At 44.7% G+C, this 19,171-nt stretch overlaps 1 protein-coding gene across 9 annotated transcripts in view; it reads left to right on the forward strand.

Moving 5' to 3' along the window:
* Positions 1 to 623: 623 nt before the first annotated feature.
* ALDH18A1 (aldehyde dehydrogenase 18 family member A1) overlaps positions 624 to 19,171 on the forward strand; it is a 32,436-nt gene continuing 13,888 nt past the window's right edge. The window contains exons 1-10 of one of the 9 annotated variants that reach the window (XM_064514437.1): positions 624 to 793; positions 1,988 to 2,095; positions 2,799 to 2,910; positions 9,915 to 10,038; positions 13,330 to 13,553; positions 14,549 to 14,698; positions 14,791 to 14,895; positions 15,801 to 15,959; positions 16,570 to 16,660; positions 18,312 to 18,436. In XM_064514437.1, the coding sequence (XP_064370507.1) occupies positions 9,945 to 10,038; positions 13,330 to 13,553; positions 14,549 to 14,698; positions 14,791 to 14,895; positions 15,801 to 15,959; positions 16,570 to 16,660; positions 18,312 to 18,436 (948 nt within the window). In that variant the 5' untranslated portion in view covers positions 624 to 793; positions 1,988 to 2,095; positions 2,799 to 2,910; positions 9,915 to 9,944. Of the gene's footprint in view, positions 794 to 1,228; positions 1,384 to 1,987; positions 2,096 to 2,798; positions 2,911 to 5,461; positions 5,705 to 5,726; positions 5,751 to 5,803; positions 6,112 to 9,914; positions 10,039 to 13,329; positions 13,554 to 14,548; positions 14,699 to 14,790; positions 14,896 to 15,800; positions 15,960 to 16,569; positions 16,661 to 18,311; positions 18,437 to 19,171 lie in introns of those variants that run through there. The other 8 variants (XM_026115859.2, XM_064514441.1, XM_064514438.1 and 5 more) reach the window with 8 other exon arrangements.

A 19,171-nucleotide genomic window follows, 5' to 3' on the forward strand; every position in this document is an offset into this window, starting at 1 on the left:
AGAAAGGAGTGGTCTCTTGCATCCTTACTGTGCTCCCCACACTTGTCTGCCTCTTCTTGCCCAGCTTTTTCAGTAAGCCACTATATTTTTGCATACTTTAAGCAACAAGTGCTATAAGAACGACTTCTTAACAAACGCAACCCTACAAAACACTGCCGCAACCTTCCAAACCAGACCACGCGGCCGAGGCTCAGGCGGCACAGCGCGCGTCTCGCCACTAACGCCTCTTGCCAGAGGGACCTCACGCCTGAGAATTTCACTAGAAAACGTGAGAATTTCACTAGAAAACTTGTTTCCCCTCTCCTCTTTTATCCATCGGTGTTGTCGGCGCGCTGCTGACACCAACGCTGGACAGTCACAGTAACCCACACCCCAACGGAGCATAAACGCCGCCGCCGGGGCACCGCTGCCCCCGCCAGCCCGCACCGCCCTCCTGCCGGAACCCCGCAGGCGGGGCCGCGGGGCGCGCCGGACCAACGGCGGTGCGGGGGCCCTGCTCGCGCGCGCACCTCGCCGCCGGGCCAATGGGGGTGCGGGAGCCCTGGCCGCGCGCACCTCGCCGCCGGGCCAATGGGGGTGCGGGGGCCCTGGCCGCGCGCACCTCGCCGCCGGGCCAATGGGGGTGCGGGAGCCCTGGCCGCGCGCACCTCGCCGCCGGGCCAATGGGGGTGCGGGAGCCCTGGCCGCGCGCACCTCGCCGCCGGGCGACGGGCCAATGAGGAGCGGGGCCGGCGGCGCCGGAAGCGGCGCAGCTGGCGACTGCCGGCGGAGGCGGCGGCGGTGCGGCGGCTCGGTGAGTGCTGCGGCTGCGCCGCGCGCGCTGCCGGTCCCGGCGGGGCCCCTGTGGGGCTGCCGGGGGCCCGGGGCCTGCGCCTCGCCCTGAGCCTCGCCGCCACGGCCGGGCTGCCCACCGGTCCCGGGGGAGCGTCTGCCTGGGCGGCCGCGGCGCAGGGAGCGGCCGGGGCTGCGGCGTGGCGCGGCTGAGGGGCCGGCGCTGCTGCCGGTCGCGCCAGAGGGAGGTGGCGGCCCGGCGCGGCCGCCGGCAGCTGGGCGCGGGGTCCCCTGCCGGAGGTGCCGCCTGGCCAGGGCCGCGGGGTGAGGCCTGGCCGTGCTTTCCTCGGGGTCTGCTCCCCCCTCCTGCGGCTCGAGGATCAGGGGCAGCTCCCAGCCTGGCGGAGGAGTGATGAACCCCCAAAATAATCGAGTTGACTCCTACCGCTGCAGCGGTGCTCCATGTACCGTGTCCGAAACGCTGCCCGCCTCTGGGTGCTCCCTGCTCCCCTGAGCTCCAGCTTTCCTGACGGCTGCACAGCGTTGTTCCTGCGAGCGGTCATTGGCAGAGCGAAACTGCTGCTTGGACCTCTGCAAGCATCAGGCTGATCAGTGAGAGCTGCACTGGCTTCAATCTTCTGGGGCTTTGGGAAAGCAGAGCATATCAGCCCTCCTGGGACTTTTTTTTTTTTTTTTTTTTTTCCCCTTCCTCATCTCTTGCATCTGCTTACAGGGACTCTCCATGCCTGAAAAAAATGTTTAAACCCTCCCGACACTTGTGTGACACATAACAATTCTTATCTAGGTTTTGGTTTAACACTTGGTGATAAGCCTCTGTTGGTTACACAGTGTTCCTTCACAGGAGCTATAACAGGACCAGGTTAGATTTTTTGTAAGAAAAAACCTGATGGTTCTCTGAAAGAAGTAATAAAACTGTAGATAAAGGTGTCTTGTTGGGCATAACTTACACAGATTTCTAAAAGCCTTTGACAAGGGCCTCTGTACAGCAACTTTTTTTTTTTTTAACCTGTGTCCCGTCATGGGTATAGCTACCTTTTTCCTATAAGTTATTCTTTGCCCAGATTCTTGTAAGAAATGCACTCAATAGCAGAGTGAGCATCTTGCAGGCTTAACTTTATTCATTTTTCAGCTGCTCTTATGGTTCATTGCAGTAGTAGGACCATGAAAGCAATGGTATTTTCCTGTTTTTCTGCAGCATCCAGGGAAGAAAATATCTGAGTCGCTGTGGATGATGTGTACTCCAAAAAGTCAGCTCAAGGTTTAGTGGAAATTGAAAAGCAAATAGAATATTAGGAATTACCAGGTAAGGAAAAGAAGTGCAAAATAAAAAAAAAAAAACAAGCATATCATACCACTGCATAAATTCAAGTTTCATCAATATTTTAGTACTGTATGTGTAGTTCTGGTTTCTTTCCCATGACTAATTTGCTGTCTGCCTCTTATATGAGGGAAGCGTAAGAAGAGCAATAGAAACGATGATAGATATGAAATAGCATTCATATACGGAGATAGCGAGGGCATGAGCATCCTAAGCTGATTTATTAGTGGCAGTGTAGTCTTAGGAGTTGCTGTGCTTCTCTCTTGTTGGCACTAGTTCTCATGAGATTACAGAGTCAGGTGAGTCGCCTCTTTTTTTTACCAGAATATTATAGTGATACAGCTGAGCATTAACATTAGGAGGGGGGTGGGAACTGCAGCTTTGATCAGGAGGGTGGTGAAACTGGCTTTTCTGGTGCCAAAACTGTCTGTGGGCAATTGGAATATCACAGCCAGCTTTATCTTGGAAAAGAGATGTGGGAGGGAGGAATGAGAGAGGGCGCATTACAAGTCTGTAAAATCATGAGTGATGTGGAGAAGGTGAATAGCCCCAGCCCACACCAGGCTGGAGAACCAGAAGACACTTGAGGGAATTGTAACTGTTTCTTTGTCCTGCCTATGTACTTTATCTGGGCATCTGCCAGCGACTGCTGTCCTTACTGATTTTCTTCCTCCTCCCCTCCCGTTAGGATGGGCTGCCAGCTTATCTTTCATAAAAACTAAATGCCTTTTTGATTCTCTCCAACCACAAGAGAAGAGGAGGACACATCACTGTGAGGGACAGAGAATTTAAAAAAGGAGGTAGGTAAAGGCAAATGGCTCAAAAATCAGGTAATGGAGGGAGTGCTGGGCTAAGCACTCACTGCTCCCTGAGGCTGAGGTGTTGATAAATGCTGTTTTGAGTCATGCTGTGCCTGGAGAAATGCCAGGTCGAGGGCCTAGAAATAGATTCTACAGTCAAATGAATTTCTCCCAGCCTTCCTCCACAGAAGATTGTGGCTGACTGGCTTAATAATGTCCGGAAGGCATTTGCTGAAGAGGTTACACAGTGGGATCATGTGTGTGGAGGGTATGAATCAAAAGGTTCATGAGGGGGCGGAAAGTGCAATCAGTGCTTCTGGAAGAGGTTCTGGAAGAGAGCGGACACCTAGAGTGCTAAGTGTAGATATCTGTCTGTCTTCTGAAATATGAACTAGAATGGTGACTTAAGTTTATATTTTTCAGACATCTTCTCTCTCTGTCTTTACATTTCTCTGACCAAAGAGTCTCCTGAATACAAACGTGTATCCAGGTACTTGATTTTTATTACTGCACCAGCTGTAGTTTTTATAAAACTTTAACTCACTCTCCACTGATTTTCCTCTATGACCTTTGGTACCCGTACAGCCTTCACTTGATGGCTATATGCAAATTGATGATTTAAACTGGGATGCTAGCTCTAGCATTTTTATGCTTAAGAGCTGATAGAGGCTGATGTTTTGCTGCTGGGCAGTAGAAACAGGCGATAGAAGAGATTAGCCAGATTTGATTCAGGCAAGAGTAGAGTGATGATGGTAAGAGGAAGGAAATTCTTGAAAGATATTATTAAGAAATGATATTGCATTTTAGGACTAGCACTTGCTTAAATTAACCAGTGTCCTTAATTCCCCACTTAGTAATTTTGATTAAAGCATCCTCTTTCTGTGTGTGACTTTTTTTTAATTGGGCAATAAAAAGCTGAGTCTTTGCACAGTGTCCAGGACTGAATTGTGTCTAGGGCTGAAGGTGAACTGTGGCAAGTCTGCCTGCCAATTCAGATTGTTAATACAGCGTGGTGATTCCTGTGCTTTTTCTAGAAAATGGAATTTTGTTTAAGATTTCTCAGGGTATTCACTGCCTTGAACTGTCTGAAACCACGCTTTTCCATTGCTGACTTGCTGTACGCTGAGGTAATGAACTGCTAACCAGGTGGGAATTCCTTGCAGCCAACAAGCTTCCATAAGAGCTGCTGGTTTCATGGGGAAAATGAAAGCATTTGATTTTTAGCTTCTCTTTAGTTTCTCTTACTGATCCTTCTACTTCAGCATCTGGAGAAAGCGGCCTCTAAGTAACAGCATGGGTTACGGGGAACCTGTTAGTTTTTGTTTGGAAACACAGTTCAAAGGACTTGCATATGTTAAAAACTAGCCACGTGAGTCTAAAATATGGGCATTTCCCTTTTTTGCTACCTGTTTAAAAGTCAAAACAAAGGCTTAGCGTAATGTAGAAGATCAGCTGTTGTGCTGATTCGCCTCTCTAATCATTGTTTTGGCTCTCTTCTTGCGTGTGGATGACCTGGAGTTCTGGAGTTGGAACTGTCTGTTTTTCTGCATTTATACACGGCAGGATTCATTATCTTTGCTGATAATTGGATTGGGGGGCAAAGGGGAGCAGCAGGGCTCGTGTGCTACAATAATAAAAATAAATACTGCACCTGATCATGTGGCGATCTGCAGGGAGTCCTTTAACAAAGAGGTATCCCTGTATTTATTGGGGGCTTTTGGGGGGTTGGTTTGTTTTCCCTCATGAGGAGTTAGTGAAATCCAGTGTAGCTACTCCTAATGTCCAATAACTGTGAGTTAGGTCCTCTATAAATTCTTGATTTTGAGGTTTTTTTTAAATGAAGTTTTCCATCCCTACCCCTGTCGCTCAAATACCGTTCACTCTCCATGATTTTTTCCACAGTCCTGAGATTTTCTGAGACTGTTTTCTGATCCCAGAAGGTAAAACTTTAAAGATTAAAAAAAGGACCAAATATTGACTTCTAACAACAGGAGAATTAGTGAAGTTGGAGTCTGAACTACAGTAAGCACATAGGAATATAACAGCATGGTATAGACAGGAGACAGTATAATTCTTCAGCTGAACTGAGGAACTGCTGTCAATGTTGTGGTATCTTTCAAAGATGAGAAATTGCAGCATTTGTGGCTTCTACTAATCAGAACAATAAGGTTGCTTTCTCTCTTAATTTAGAAATGAATGTAAATGGGAGATAAGAGCAAAGCCAGTACTCCTTCTGCCCTTGTGGGGTCTAGGGTGGAGTGGAGGAGACAACAGAGGTAAAGCCAGTCTCAGAAGTTTGGCCGTGTAAGTCCCTTTCATCTCCTACCCACGTCGGATTTCGCAGACATCTGAAAATGGGAAGAATCAAGGTCGAGGAGAGCTGGTGTGGGAGATGGGTAGGCTGTCTGTGCTGTGGGTAGGGCTGTCTGGACTCGTCTGGGACTAGACAGAAAACAGCTGTTAGTGCTGTAACTGTAAAGCCCTGGATTTTGTGCTGCAACGTGGAGCAGAGTTACATCATCTGCTGGGACAGCAGGATGGGAAGAGGTGCGTGCCGGTGGGAGGGATGGAGCTGGCGCGGCGGCGGTTACATCAGCCAGCGGTTGGTTTTCAGCCTGTTCTGGAGGAGCTGATGTGGCTTGTGCAGCCGGAGCGTCCGGGATTGGCTGCGGCGGATCAGCTGCCTCTGCCTTCGGCTGCGCTCGCAGGAGCTCCGGCTCGTCTGCCTCCTGGTTTCCCTGCAGTTGCTGCTTCTGTTGGAAATCTTTTTTACCGTTTCAGCGGGAGGGGTCAGGTATGGAAACTGGTGCATCGAAGTGCTCGGGGCAGGAGTGACACCTGTAGGTGATAACTGCAACGAATAACTTGTGTGTGTGTGTTTTATCTTGTGCAGCTAAACTTCCTGTCTGTGCTCCAGTGGGTTCTGCTGCCTGCCCGCACTGTGAACTGCTTCCTTAGCGCCTGCCCCGTGCAGGGGGAGGACAGGCAGCTGCAGGTCCTCCTCCTGTCCCCAGTGCTGTTGCTATACAACCCTGCGTGTGTCGCTTAACCAATATTTGTACTAGGCGTAACGAAATGGAACAGTATTGAACTTCTACAGATGTTATTTTTGGTTTGAGATATTAAGATTGGAAGTATTAAGGGATACTTAGAACAGTTCTTCTAACAAATCAATGGCAGAAGTTCCTACAGCTGCACAAGGTAACGTCTTAGGTTGCAGACTGCTGTGATCCGCTGTCTTACTGGAATGGATTCTTGGTAGAAAAGTAATTGCATGATGTGTTGTTTTGCGTTGCTTGTTCTCTCTGTGTGTAAACTTCTATAAAACTTGGGCAAAGTTATTTATGAACTGTTCTAAAGACAGTGTATTTGAAGTTTTTCTTTGTTAATCAGTTCTAATGTACAGCTTCCTCTGGGAAAGTTTCTCATTTCTGAATTGCACTTACTACTGCAGGGTTTTTTTTCTTATGAAAGATTTAGTTGGTAAGATAACAAAGCCATTTAAATAACAAAATCCCTAAATGTTCCAGAGGACATTTTTGTGTGTTAGGGCAAAGACTTAGTTCTTCAAAATTGTGTGTATTTCCTTGAAACCAGACTTACCTCTGCTTTATTGCTTGAGTGTGGAACACTATAGCTCTTTTACGGGAAAGTGAGCATCCACTTGTGGAACGTTTTTAAACCCTTCATACCTGAGTTATGGGCCTTTATATATATTGTGGGCCTTTATATATAGAACTGGGGAATAAGTTTAGCCTTCCGCTGATTAAAAAAAAAAAAACCTTATAGGTGTGGCCATCCCATGGGACTATAGCCAACAGACTGAAAACTTGTGATATAGATGAGTGGGTGTTGTTGTTGTTTTGGGGTTTTATTTTTTTTTTGGGGGGGGGGGGGGAGTAAAGGTGCTAGTTCTAGCATTTGAGACCTCTGTTCCACTTCAGATTGCCCTAGGAAGTTAACTCAGTCTCATAGCACGGATATGGAACAGCATCTAAATGTACTGTGCCGCTTAACAGCTGTTATGAAGATAGTAAAACCTTGAAAATGAACCAGTAGGTAGTGCTTTCTATAAGAAACAATATAAGGGTAACTCTCATCACTTTAAGTGATTGGAGAACTGCATTTTTTCTGGAGATTAGTTTGGAGAGAGTAGATTTGCCTAGTAATGAAGAAGAGACTTCTGAAACCTGATGCTAAAGTCTTCCAGAAGTACCCAAATAATTCACTTTGCATTTCTTTTCAGCCTCCCCCCCCCCCCCAAGAAGTTTGTTGTTGTTGCTACTTTTTTTCCCCCGATTAAGTGGGGTTTTGGTTTGTTACTGAAGAGTAGAGCCATTCCAGGTATGGGAATGGAGTGTGAATGGAATGAAGGCGAGGGCTGAAAACTAATTTGAAATCTTTGAGTGAAGGGAGAGGAAGGAGCTCCGCAGCCTTGCAGCAGCCCTAAAGAAAGCTCATCGCTCATAGAGGGCCCTGTGTTTAGTGTCTGTCTGTGCTTTCTGACAGCATCATTCCCCTTTCACATATCTCCTCTTCTTTTCTTGATGTCTGCTACTTTAGAATTTCTGATCCGGTCCTACTGTAGTCTTAGTCTGCTTGCCTTTCCTCAACAAGCTCATTTCAAGAGCATGTTTTTTCTTTCCAATCTGTTTCCTACAAAGGATCCACACTATCTACCACTTCTCACACCTACCTCCTTTTCCGTTCACTCCTCGCAAAGTTGTCTCTGGTAAAGGAAAGCAGGAGGCAGCCTTCCAGGATGATGATGTTGCTCTTAGTTGCAAGTAGCCCTGTAGAGAGCATGTGAAGTGCTTCTCTGGCAAATGGGTCGGAGCAACCAAGGAGACAGCACGGCTTGATCTAGCCAGTATGGTTTGTATGGTAGTGACAATGCAGCACCAAGCAAGGGACTGTGACTGTAATGGGAGTCAAAGGCCTGACAGGAGAGGTCGTAACAGAACATGGTTGGGGATGAATCTTTCAGGTGCCTTGTTTATTCCCTAAGGGAGACTGTGAAGGAGCTGAGGAGGAGTATGCAGTTACACTCTAGATAGCTGTGCTGGGAGGGGTTCTGGCCCTTCACCAGCCCGAGTTGTCGGGAGTGCCTGGACTGGTGAGCACCTCTCAGAGACCTTAAGGCAGAGCTGAGAGCCTCCTGGGAAGATGGTGGCTGCCGGTGGATGCCAAGGTGGACTTCAAGGTGGGAGAGTCAGACAGCCAGACATATGAGGGCAGCGGGGAATTGTTGTGCCCCAGAGGCAGCTGCATGAAACACATGATATGTGGCAGAGAGGGCCCCAGGAAGGTTTGCTGTAATCTCCACAAGCAGGGAATATCTTGTTGGTACCATTCACCAGCTCTTTTGAGCTTGTCCTGCCCTAAGAAGGAAACTTTGACTGCTTGCTAAGCTCTGTCATCTGCTCCAAGTCCTTTGTCTGCCTTATCCTGGCAGTGGTCAAGGATGCCATTTCAGGTGGAACATACAACTGGAGGGGCACTGTAGGTTCATGTTGTTCAAAGGCCATGCTGTGTAACTTTACCAGCCTAAACAGGAGAGCCATTGTCTGTTGATCGCTACCTCGTCGTATGCAGAGGTGTATATTTTGTTAAGGGTTGTAATGAGGTGCAGTAACAAAGCAGCGATGCAGGGTACTAAAGCAGCGATGCAGGGTACTGAAGCAGCTTCAAGTGGTCGTGCACATGTATGCCAGAACATAATAGCAGTCTTTCAATATGGTTACTGTGAGCTCTGTTTGTCTTCTCTTCAATATCTTCTCCCTACCACAGCTTGTGCAATGTTGCCTATGTGACCTCTCTAATCCAATGGTGCAGAGGGATGGATTGAAAGCAAGATTTTGTAAAAGGGGAAAATGAGGTTTCATGGCGAGAGAGGCTTCATAGCTTAAGCATTGCCCAGGAAAGCTGGATTTTTGCTCATCTCTGCTGTTTCCTTTGTGATACTGCATGCATCACCTCAACTAGACCTGTTACAGGAAATTGCTAATTGTGTATCCCTCATCTGCTGGGCACTTGATCAAGCGGATTTTGAGTTACAAGAATCTGGAGTGCTTACAAGCTCAGGCGAGGGAAGCAGTAATGCCAGATAAATTGGGAGGTGATGTCCTGTGCTTCTATGTCCTCACTTGTAACCAGGGCTAATATCTTGCCATTTTGTAGTGTTCAGGGAAAATTAATTTATTAATGCTTGTGAAACAGCTACAGTGGTGATGAGCTTTGTCTTTGAAGCTGGATTTAGCATAAGAACAGGTTTACTGGGTCATGCCAAAGAATCGTTGTAATGTAGTCAACTCCTTACAGTTGTTCAAAGTGCATGCCTGTGAAAGAGTATAAGGCAGAGTAAGTGCTTAAAATGCTTCCCAGCGATGTCCCAGCCTCCAGCCACTTTTGGTTTAGGGACTTCCTGAACCAGGTGTGGTTTCTGAGGACTTAAATAGTCTCTGCTAAACTGATGTTGAGAGAGCAATACCTGTGGGTGTTTGGGAGAAGAGGGGGTTGAATGCTTTAAGTGAGCCAGCATATCTTGTGTATTCAGTAGGGCTGAGATTTATGAGAAGGGTAGTAGATCTGTTGTAGAGTGTCTGGAGAAGTCTGGATGTTACAACTTCTCTTCATATATGTATTTTGTTCCTCTAGGCTTCTTTGTAGAGGAATTTTTGAGTTCTCTTCATTGTAGCTGCTCTCACTAATAGTCCTTCTTTTCCTTTTTTTGGGGAAGCATGTTTTGTTCTTAATCTTTAGTATTAATCTTCTGCAAGCAGGTAGGGAACAGGGGCATTCCAGCTCCTCTGAGTTACAGCCTGAGAATTCTGCCAAACTGGGAGAGTGGGCTGTCCCTCCCGCAAGGAAACTGCATTAAGACTCTAAAGAGTCCTTCTGGATGTAGGGAGGGGGGTGTGGGGGAAGGAGAGAGACTACAGATGGAAGTTCACTGATATTTAACCAGTTTTCCCCCTCCCTCCCTCCCCCCTTTTAACTTGCAGATATCCTTGATTTGCAGAAGGCATCTCAAAATGTTGTGTCGAGCTGCTCTGAGCCCTCTTATCCGTTCCCCTGGATGGTGCTTTGTGTTATCGCCACATGCCATCGCAGCCATTTCCCGTTTGTGTATGTATGAGAGAAAGCACGCGTTTCTAATAATGTTGGTCAGTATGTGCCTGGGCCTGCCTTATATTCTTTCCTATAATGAAAAGAATATTCCCTCATTAACCTCATTCAAAACTTACAGGCTTTGAGGTGAGCTGCAGGTGAAGCTCTACTTTCTTACTGTTACTTTCTCCCTTAACTCAGTAATACTCAGGCAAACGTCTGAGAGGGTGTATTTCTCATTCTGATATGTGTTTTTATCAAAGAATTCTGGTGTAAAAGAATTCTTGCTGTTTCAACCTGGTGCATTCCTGGAAAACAAGATCTGATGATGTCCCCTTCCCCCTGTTCCCATTTCCAGCCTACAGATATCTTGAGTAAAACAGGTGTTGGAAAGTGGGAAACTCAAATTTGTTTGGGTTAGACAAAAGTGCAAAGATACTTGCAGGCAACCTGAGCATAAATACACGGGTGTCCTGTGGACAGTGGTTAGGAATATGACATTTTTATTGTTCCCCATCCTACTGTGAAATCCTAACCTGAGAGAGGCCTTTACTCTCTATATGATTAGCAGACTGAAATAGAGAATGCAGGGATAAATAGATTCTTCAGCTGGATAAAAATGTGAACTGTTTACCACTGCATGCAAGCTTCATTTCATTTCCCAGTTGTCTATGTGTTAACCCAATAGTTCTATTTTGTTGGTATTTATATGAATTATTAAATAATGAAATCTTAAATCCTGAACTTCTTTTTCTGAGCTATAGCTCAGTTGACTTCTACATTTGTAGTATCTCTAAACATACTACATTTTCCGAAGTCAGCAAAATTCTCCAATAGTTAACCTTGACATTGTGAGAATTGTTCCTCAGTTCTGGAACAACTGAGAGTAGTCAGTAGCCACTATTGGAGCAACTGTGATTACTCAATCAGTTACATTCTAAAGCTGGTTTGAAAATTAACAGTTTTGTTTTGCTCTTTGCTGTTTCTGTTGTGATTCTCTTCAGCTCAAGTGTATTTTAAAGTCCTGCATCTTCATTCCTGAGAAGCAGTCCTCATGCAGGTTGCAGAAAAGGATCTGCAGTGCCAAAAGTCTCATGCATTTGTATTTTTTTATTGTATTGTATTATCGTATTTTCCCTTCTTTATTAAAGAATTAAAACTATTGGCAAGGTACTGGTTATAAAAAACTGGAGTGCTTAGAAACTTACTTGACTGAAAAGTTGACTGGATGACAATATTAGTTTCTCCCTAATTCCATGTAAAACAAATTCCTGGACTTGCATCGTCAGGAATGTTTTGTATGTATAACCTTGGAGCTGATTTTCTCTCTCAGTGCAGTCTAAAATAACTAAAAAAGACAGGTTTGCACAGTGGTAGGCTAGTTTAGCAGTTATAACTTTAGTGGAGATGAATGGAATTATCTGTTCGTTCCAGAATTGTTACCTTTCTCCTTGCTTTTCTGAAAAACAAGCATTTTTTTTTTTTTTTTCAGATACTGGTTGTCTTTCAATAGCTGCCTCTTGGAACTTTCTAAACCCTAGAGCTCTAGCTGCAAGAACTGAAAACACTTAAACTGTTTTGCTCCATTCTGGTCATACTGTGTAGGATAGGCAAATAGCGCATAGTAACATTTAATGCTGGAAAGAACTGTTCAGCTTAACTCCGTCACCTGTTCTTGCCTATTTATTATGGGCCTTCTTTACATTCACAAGTATTACCTCATGAAAATGAGGGGTTAATAAAACAACTCTCCGTATTACGTCTTCTACTTCATATAAAACTGTGATGTCTTAAGGCGGCCCTCCCTTATGATTAACCGGTTAAGGTTCTTCTGTGTACAGTGAAGGAAATAGATTTAACCATGTTTTACAGGAATAAATGCCTGGCTTCCCTTTTCTGTAGCTGTGTGTTCTTTCCTCTTTTACTCCAGCAGAAGTAATATCCAGAATACTCATTTAACTTATGGATGGATCTATGTTATATTATAGAACACAAAATTACAGAGGCTGAACAGACAAATTTGGATAAAATCTGACCAGGGCATAGGATTCAATTCACTGATTTTTAAAGGAGTCTCTACATCTTCAGAGACGATATTGGTCAGGATTGTATCTGTGCCATCTTTTGACTAGGATGCACTTTTGGTCCTAGACTGTAGCGTCATAGCCACCTTGTTAGTAACTTCAGAACTGTTCTCCCCTTTCTTGCAGTACTGATGTTTTTGAGACTGTCTAGAAGTTGACCTGGTTTAATGTAGATTCTGAATAGTAACATGAAAAGAACTAGGTGGAGGATAAGGCCATGTAGTTTCAAAATTTATACAGCTTATTCCATTGCATCTTATATCATTAGACATGTTTTGCAACTGTGAGTAGTCTTACTGGCATCATTCCCTCTTCAGACTCAATTCACTGTGCCTCTGCAAAATTTTATCCTAAGTATATTGAAAGTGCTTTCATAATTTCAACTTAATTTGGGGACTTTTATGTGTTTGATCCAACCTCTTTGGTACTTAGAATGGATCTAGACTGTTCCTTGCAGTTACACCTTCACAGTCACTATCACCTCTAATCTGCTGTGCTGATAGTAGACTGGTTCATCTCTACTGTCCTTTGCAGGCGTTTGAAAACACAGATTTTGCATGGGCACTGCCTCCTCAGCGTTTTAAGTAAGATACCAGCCTTGCACGCGTTGTATCTTGCCTGAGTAGCGCTGTGACTGTCTGTGCTCCAGTGCCTATTTATCCTGTAGGAAGGCAACGAGCAGTTCGTATGTTGGTCATCCGTCTCTCCCTTCTGCTTCCCCAGTTGCACAATGTGAGAAAACATCTGACTGTAGTGTATCTTTGTAAAAGCTCTAATCCCCTCACCTCCCCCCCCCCCCCCCCCAGCAGTCAAGTGCTTCTGCGGTGCTACTGGCAGGAGAACTCTCTAGCTGTACCTAGTGAGGCAAAGGAGGGTGTTTTTAAAGCTAGCGCTCTTACTTCTGATGTGAGCTATATGGGCTCTTTTACAGTGCCCCTCAGTTTGGTCTTCTAGAGCCCAGACTCGAAGCTCTCTGACTCATGGGATGTTCCCTTCTATGCCTTAGGGATGCTCAGAAATTATTGGTCTTCATTTTTTTCCAGTGACTTGAAAGCTAGATTCTCATTCCCAGTCACTGAGAAGTAAAGTGTGTATTGTGAGCTTCAGCCCTGGGAAGGGAGGAAATGTTATGTGGCTTATAAAGGGCTCAGAAGTCTGAAGGAAGCACTTAAAACTGTTTGGGCAAGTTTCTGTTGCATTTTTCCTTTTTTTCCTTTAATCACAGATCTCCCTCGCCATACCCAGAGATTAAGAAATGAATCCATCCGTTGCTGGAGCAACATCCCGTTTATCACCATGCCACTCAGCCGTGCGCATGGCAAATCATTTGCCCACCGCAGTGAGCTGAAACACGCGAAGCGGATTGTGGTGAAGCTGGGCAGTGCTGTTGTGACTCGAGGAGATGAATGTGGCTTGGCTCTCGGGAGGCTGGCATCTATTGTGGAGCAGGTAATTCTGTGCTGAAGTGGAATGTTTGTTTCAACTTCAGAACTTGGCGATTGTTGGAAAAACTCATAAAACAGTGTTGGCCTTTTAAATCAGTATGCTGGGCTTTCCCTTCTCCATCACCATGTGATGTAGTAGTGTAGACCATGTAACTCAGTAAATCAGTATTTGAGGAAGAAATTCTGCACAGTGAGACTTTGTGCAGTAAGAGGACTCGGATACTAATTTGACCTTGTGGGAAAGTGGCACTGAAGTGTGAGGTCTGCAGAAGGAGTGGAGCCTTCTTGATTACCTGACCATTTGCTAATTCCTCTAAGAGGAGGCTTGAAACCTCATTGCTTGTTGGAACAGCTGATGGGATCAACTCATAGACTGGTTCTGCTGTACAAAATGAAATGAAGACCTGGGGGCGGGGGGGGGGAAGGGAGGAGGGAGCTGGATATGTCTTCTGTGGGAAGAAACACATGCATAAAAAATTAAATTCACATAAGACATTGAGCTTTTGAGTTTTAAAAGGAACCGTGGCCACAAAGCTCTCTAGAAGGATCAATACAAAACTTTTTGTTTACCATTGGAGTTAGCTTCTTCACTTATAGTAATTTTATATACTAGATAATAACAGCCCTGGGAATGGATGGTGAATAAGAAGGTTGGAAGAAGCTGCTACCATATGGCTTTTCTCTATCTTCTGCAATAGCAGTGGAGGGTCAAGGGGTATAGAAATGTTACCGTGTAATAGATATTGTGAAAATTCAAGCATGACTCCATCATAAAAACTATGAAAAGAAAGTTTATCTCAGGCTGTAGACGTAGCTCATAACTGCTCAGGAAGCTGTGCAGGAGTATCTTAAAGGGTGTTTGCCTTGCTGTGCGCATCCATAGATAAGCAGACACTTGTGTCAGCAGGAACCAGTAGGCATAACATATCTGTAAAACAGAGTTGTCAGACTAGGAGTGATCTTGCTCCAGCTCCTGTTTCTCGTGCTCTGTACTTACAGGTGTCAATGCTGCAGAATCAGGGCCGAGAGATGATGATTGTCACCAGTGGAGCTGTAGCTTTTGGAAAACAGCGATTGCGTCATGAGATCTTGCTTTCTCAGAGTGTGAGGCAAGCACTTCATTCAGGCCAGAGCCAGCTAAAGGATATGGTGAGTGGCTGCAGCAGTCCCTTTTTTTCCCTTGAATGTCGGGTGGAACCTGCTCAAGTCACTGCTTGACAGCTGTTCTCTTACTTTTGTAGGCTATTCCAGTCTTGGAGGCCCGAGCCTGTGCAGCAGCTGGCCAGAGTGGACTCATGGCTCTGTATGAGGCCATGTTTACGCAGTACAGCATCTGTGCAGCTCAAGTAAGGGATTCCTTCTTTCCTAGGCTGGCTTGATACTTCAGTTAGTGATGTAATTGCTATTAATTTTTTCCAAGCTTCATATGCTCCTGTCTTTACTATAGTCTTAGATTTCCATTGCTGTCCTACTTTGGAGGCTTATTATTGTGGCATAATTGGTAGTTCATACTAGGTGGAGCAAAAATACTTTATATTTTTGGAGTTTGTATGTGGTTTATGTACAGGTTTTTTTCCCCCCCTCTATTAAGCTCTCCTTATAAAAACTGTAAAGAGAAAGTTGGTGATTCAAAGTGAGCGTTTAAAAATCATGACTGGTTGATCTGCCCCACATTCCGTAAAGCTGACAGAAGTACATATCCATACTTTAGGACTTGCTGTCCATCTGCTGCTCAAACCTAACCAGTACCTGGTGGTACACCTAGCGTGGGTGTGTCTCTGCTGAATGCTACAACTCTGTTTTGAACTGCTGTAAGACAACAGACTATGCTTATCTTAAATATCCTGTGAAGGCTTTAGAGTTGATGCAGTTCTGTTACTTTTGTAAACACTTTTAATGAGTTTAAGAGCCTGCTACGAAGTTGTCACTTAGAGGAACTTCTTACTGTAATACAGTACTGCTAATATAACTGCTTCTAGTATAGCTAACAATTACCATAGATTGCTGTGATCTGTCTGCTTGAGAAAGGCCATTATAGGTTCCAGCGGAAGTTAAGGCATATACACCTGAAAATGTTGTGGAAAGAATATTTCTCACTTGCATTCTTTATCCTTTAACTGTAGCTTATGTTTGTGTGGTGAGCCAGAGAGCTTGACTGAGCTGTTACAATACTTTAATACAGGCTTTTATGCCCTTCTTATCAGGGAAGATGGCAGGCTAAGTATATATTATTTTTTTTCCCTCTTTTCAGATTTTAGTCACCAACTTGGATTTCCATGATGAACAGAAGCGTCGGAACCTAAACGGGACATTGCATGAACTTTTAAGAATGAATATCGTCCCTATAATTAACACTAATGATGCTGTTGTTCCACCTCCAGAGCCAAATAGTGATCTGCAGGGGGTAAATGTGGGTAAAGTATTGCAAGGGGATGGATCCTGTTTGTAGATGGTACAGCATTAATACATGGTTTGCTAATACCATAATCCTGTGAAACCTGCAGCAGGGAAACAAACATAAGAAGTTAGTAATGTGGATCATCTAGCCAACCCCCCTGCTCAAAGCAGGTTCAGCTAGAACAGGTTGCTCAGGACATTGTCCGGTTGGGTTTTTAATATCTCCAAGGATGGAGATTCCACAGCTTCTCTTGGCAACCCCTTCAGCGTTCAACCACCCTCACAGTAAAAAAGGTGGTTGGTTGGTTGGTTATTTTCTCATGTTCAGACGGGATTTCTTATGTTTCAGTTTGTGCCCATTGTCTCTTGTCCTGTCACTGGGCACCGAGGTGGAAAATGTGGGCACTGCTCCTGCTATCTCTTGTTTTGATGCTCTTTACAGCGTTCCAAAAGGGTATTTGCTTTCGTACAAAGATCGGCTCCTAAGAGTTTTCAGCAGAGTGTGAGCAAAGCAGCTCACAAGGGCTTGGCAGTACTGACAGAGCTTGCTTTTGTATATGTTATGGCCATATATTTCCTAATCCCTCCCTATGTTGTGTTGTTGATCTGTATATGCATTCCAGGTGATTAGTGTGAAGGATAATGATAGTCTGGCAGCACGACTGGCTGTGGAAATGAAGACTGATCTCCTGATTGTTCTCTCAGATGTAGAAGGTTTGTGAACCATTTCTTTACTTTCTTTGATCGAGACAATCTATACTCTGCTATTTTTACTGTCAAGGAAATGACATGTAGAAGAACTCTTTGGAGTCACATCTGAACACTCCTCTGCAGTCCGAGACACCTTGTATTGCTTTGGGTATCGGATAGATAGGAATCCTTGGAAAAAAACACACCTTGAAGTCCCACAGATAGCAGAACCAAGCTATACTTGAGTTTTGCTGATCTCTTCAGTTCACATCTTTTACAGTGATGGTTGTAATGTACCACATAGCTCCTTAAGGCATATACCTGATGTTATTGTGTGAGCCAAAGACTGTCTGCCACATCACTGAGTTTGGGTGGGTGAGAATGCAAGTGAACTTGAGACTTGTTCCAGAATCCAAGCTGTGGTTCCTCTGCTAGCTACTCAGGATTTTATGATATAGTCATGAGTAGTATGCATGACAAGGGCTCAGAGTTTAGAATCAGGATAATCTGAACACTAAATAGCTTTCCTCTGGCAGCAGGTTCTGTTTCTGTGTGTTATAAGCATCTTAAATGCCCTGGACATTACTTTTCAGAAGTCTGGAGCTTGCTAGTTTTTCTGTCTCCAGATATTTGACTGATACTGTGTTAGTCTTGTGACCTGTGCTGCTGTGAAGCAAGTCTGTCATCTATTGGTGCTGGAAAGGGGGTGCAGTTTGCTCTTACTTCTGCATCATCCAAGTCATGTAATCTTTTCACCTTTTCCAGACATGCTTCTTTAAAGTTAGATCTGCACCTAAGCTTCAGTGGATCCTGGTCTTCAGCCCATATCATAGGTCCTGAGGAGGAAGGGGCTGCCTTTCCATAAACAGTTCCTTCTAGGAGGTTCAGTTGGACTTGATGGTTGTGTCTAGTCAAAATGATAAAAATTAATAAAAGCAATAGTCAAAACAACTTGTTCAAAAAATAAACTTACTCATCTAGTGTGGTGTGTTGTTTACAGAAAGATGTGTCCTGCCCTTCCTAAGCTGTAAAGGAAGAGCACGGGTAGTCTACGCTTGTGTGCTCTAATTCATAACACCAGTGTCTGTTCACGCAGAGTTTCTGGGAAGTGTAGTGGTAGTTTAGGGTTTATGTGTTGGGTAAATGAAAGGGTCATTCAACTCAGAGCATTGTTACATAAAATTATTAGTTTTTTTTTTTTTTTTAAGTATTAAGGGTCCCTTCTTAGCAGAATCTAATAACCCACCTTTTTACATATTTCTACATTGCTCAGTTTATCATTCTACAAGCCATCATTCAGGCATATTGTCTGAGATTTTGGTGAGGAAGAATACCTTTTTTCCTGTTTGGCTGTGTGCTTGTGTATGTAGGTCATGATTTAGGACATATCAAAGCTGTTAACTTGTTTCCAGCTTTCTCTCTAACCTCACTCTAATGTCAGTACTTCCAACTTGCATGGTGTTCAATGTGTGGGTATTGTTTCCTATGGAGATACAACTTTACCAAAAGCATAGCTGATACTTCTTCAGCCTGCCTGCCAGCGTTTCACACTTTCACTGAACCCTTCTCTTTGTGGAACTTGAAAATTTTCCATTCTATGAAACAGAATGGAGTTTCTCCTTGAACTTCAGAGCTGAGGGTACATAATGCTAGCAATTTTTATTATTTATTTTAGGACTCTTTGACAGCCCTCCAGGATCTGATGATGCAAAGCTCATTGACATATTCTACCCGGGAGACCAGCAGTCTGTGACATTTGGAACCAAATCCCGAGTAGGAATGGGAGGCATGGAAGCCAAGGTGGGAGCTCAGAGCCTTTGTTCTGTCCTGGGAGGGAAAGGGGGATGTGGAAGGGGGAAATAGAAGATTAAATAAATGGGAGGAGTGGTTGAGAGACCAGGCTGTCATGCTGTCATTCAGGAGGACTGTAGCAGGCTGGAAATGGGCAGACAGTAACGTTGTGAAGCTCAGTAAAGGGAAGTGCGAAGTCCTGCACCTGGGGAGGAAGAAGCCCCTACAGCAATACAGGCTGGGGGCCGACTAGCTGGAGAACAGTTTGGCATAAAAGGACTTGGGTGTGGGGGGGAACTAGGTGATCTCCAGAGGTCCATTCCAACGTCAACTATTCTGAGTGTCGTGCAGTGGAGTAGGATTCTTTTGACTTCTCTTCGGTCCATGCGGTTTAAAAAGAACACCTAATGGATCACACTTCAGTAGTTTATTGTAAAATGTGATCTTTAGAGCCATATTAAGTTGGTAATTCCAATTAAAGTAGGAGCCAGTCCTCACTGCTTCCCTCCCCTTCTCCCCCCCCCCCCCACCCATGATAATCCTAAGAGTTTGGGAATCCCTGTTATTTGAATCCGCTAAGTTACCCCTGCCTCCTTCCTGAGTTTGTATGCATGCTGTTTGCTTCTGAATGACATTGGTGGAGACTGAAGAACTTTAGTTCTGGGTTATAAGATTAATAGAGGTAGAAGGGCTGATTTTTAGAGCTATGTACAGTCAGATGCCCTCAGTATTCATTGCTGTGAG

Source organism: Dromaius novaehollandiae, chromosome 6 (genome assembly GCF_036370855.1).
Source record: "Dromaius novaehollandiae isolate bDroNov1 chromosome 6, bDroNov1.hap1, whole genome shotgun sequence".
NCBI lineage: Eukaryota > Metazoa > Chordata > Aves > Casuariiformes > Dromaiidae > Dromaius > Dromaius novaehollandiae.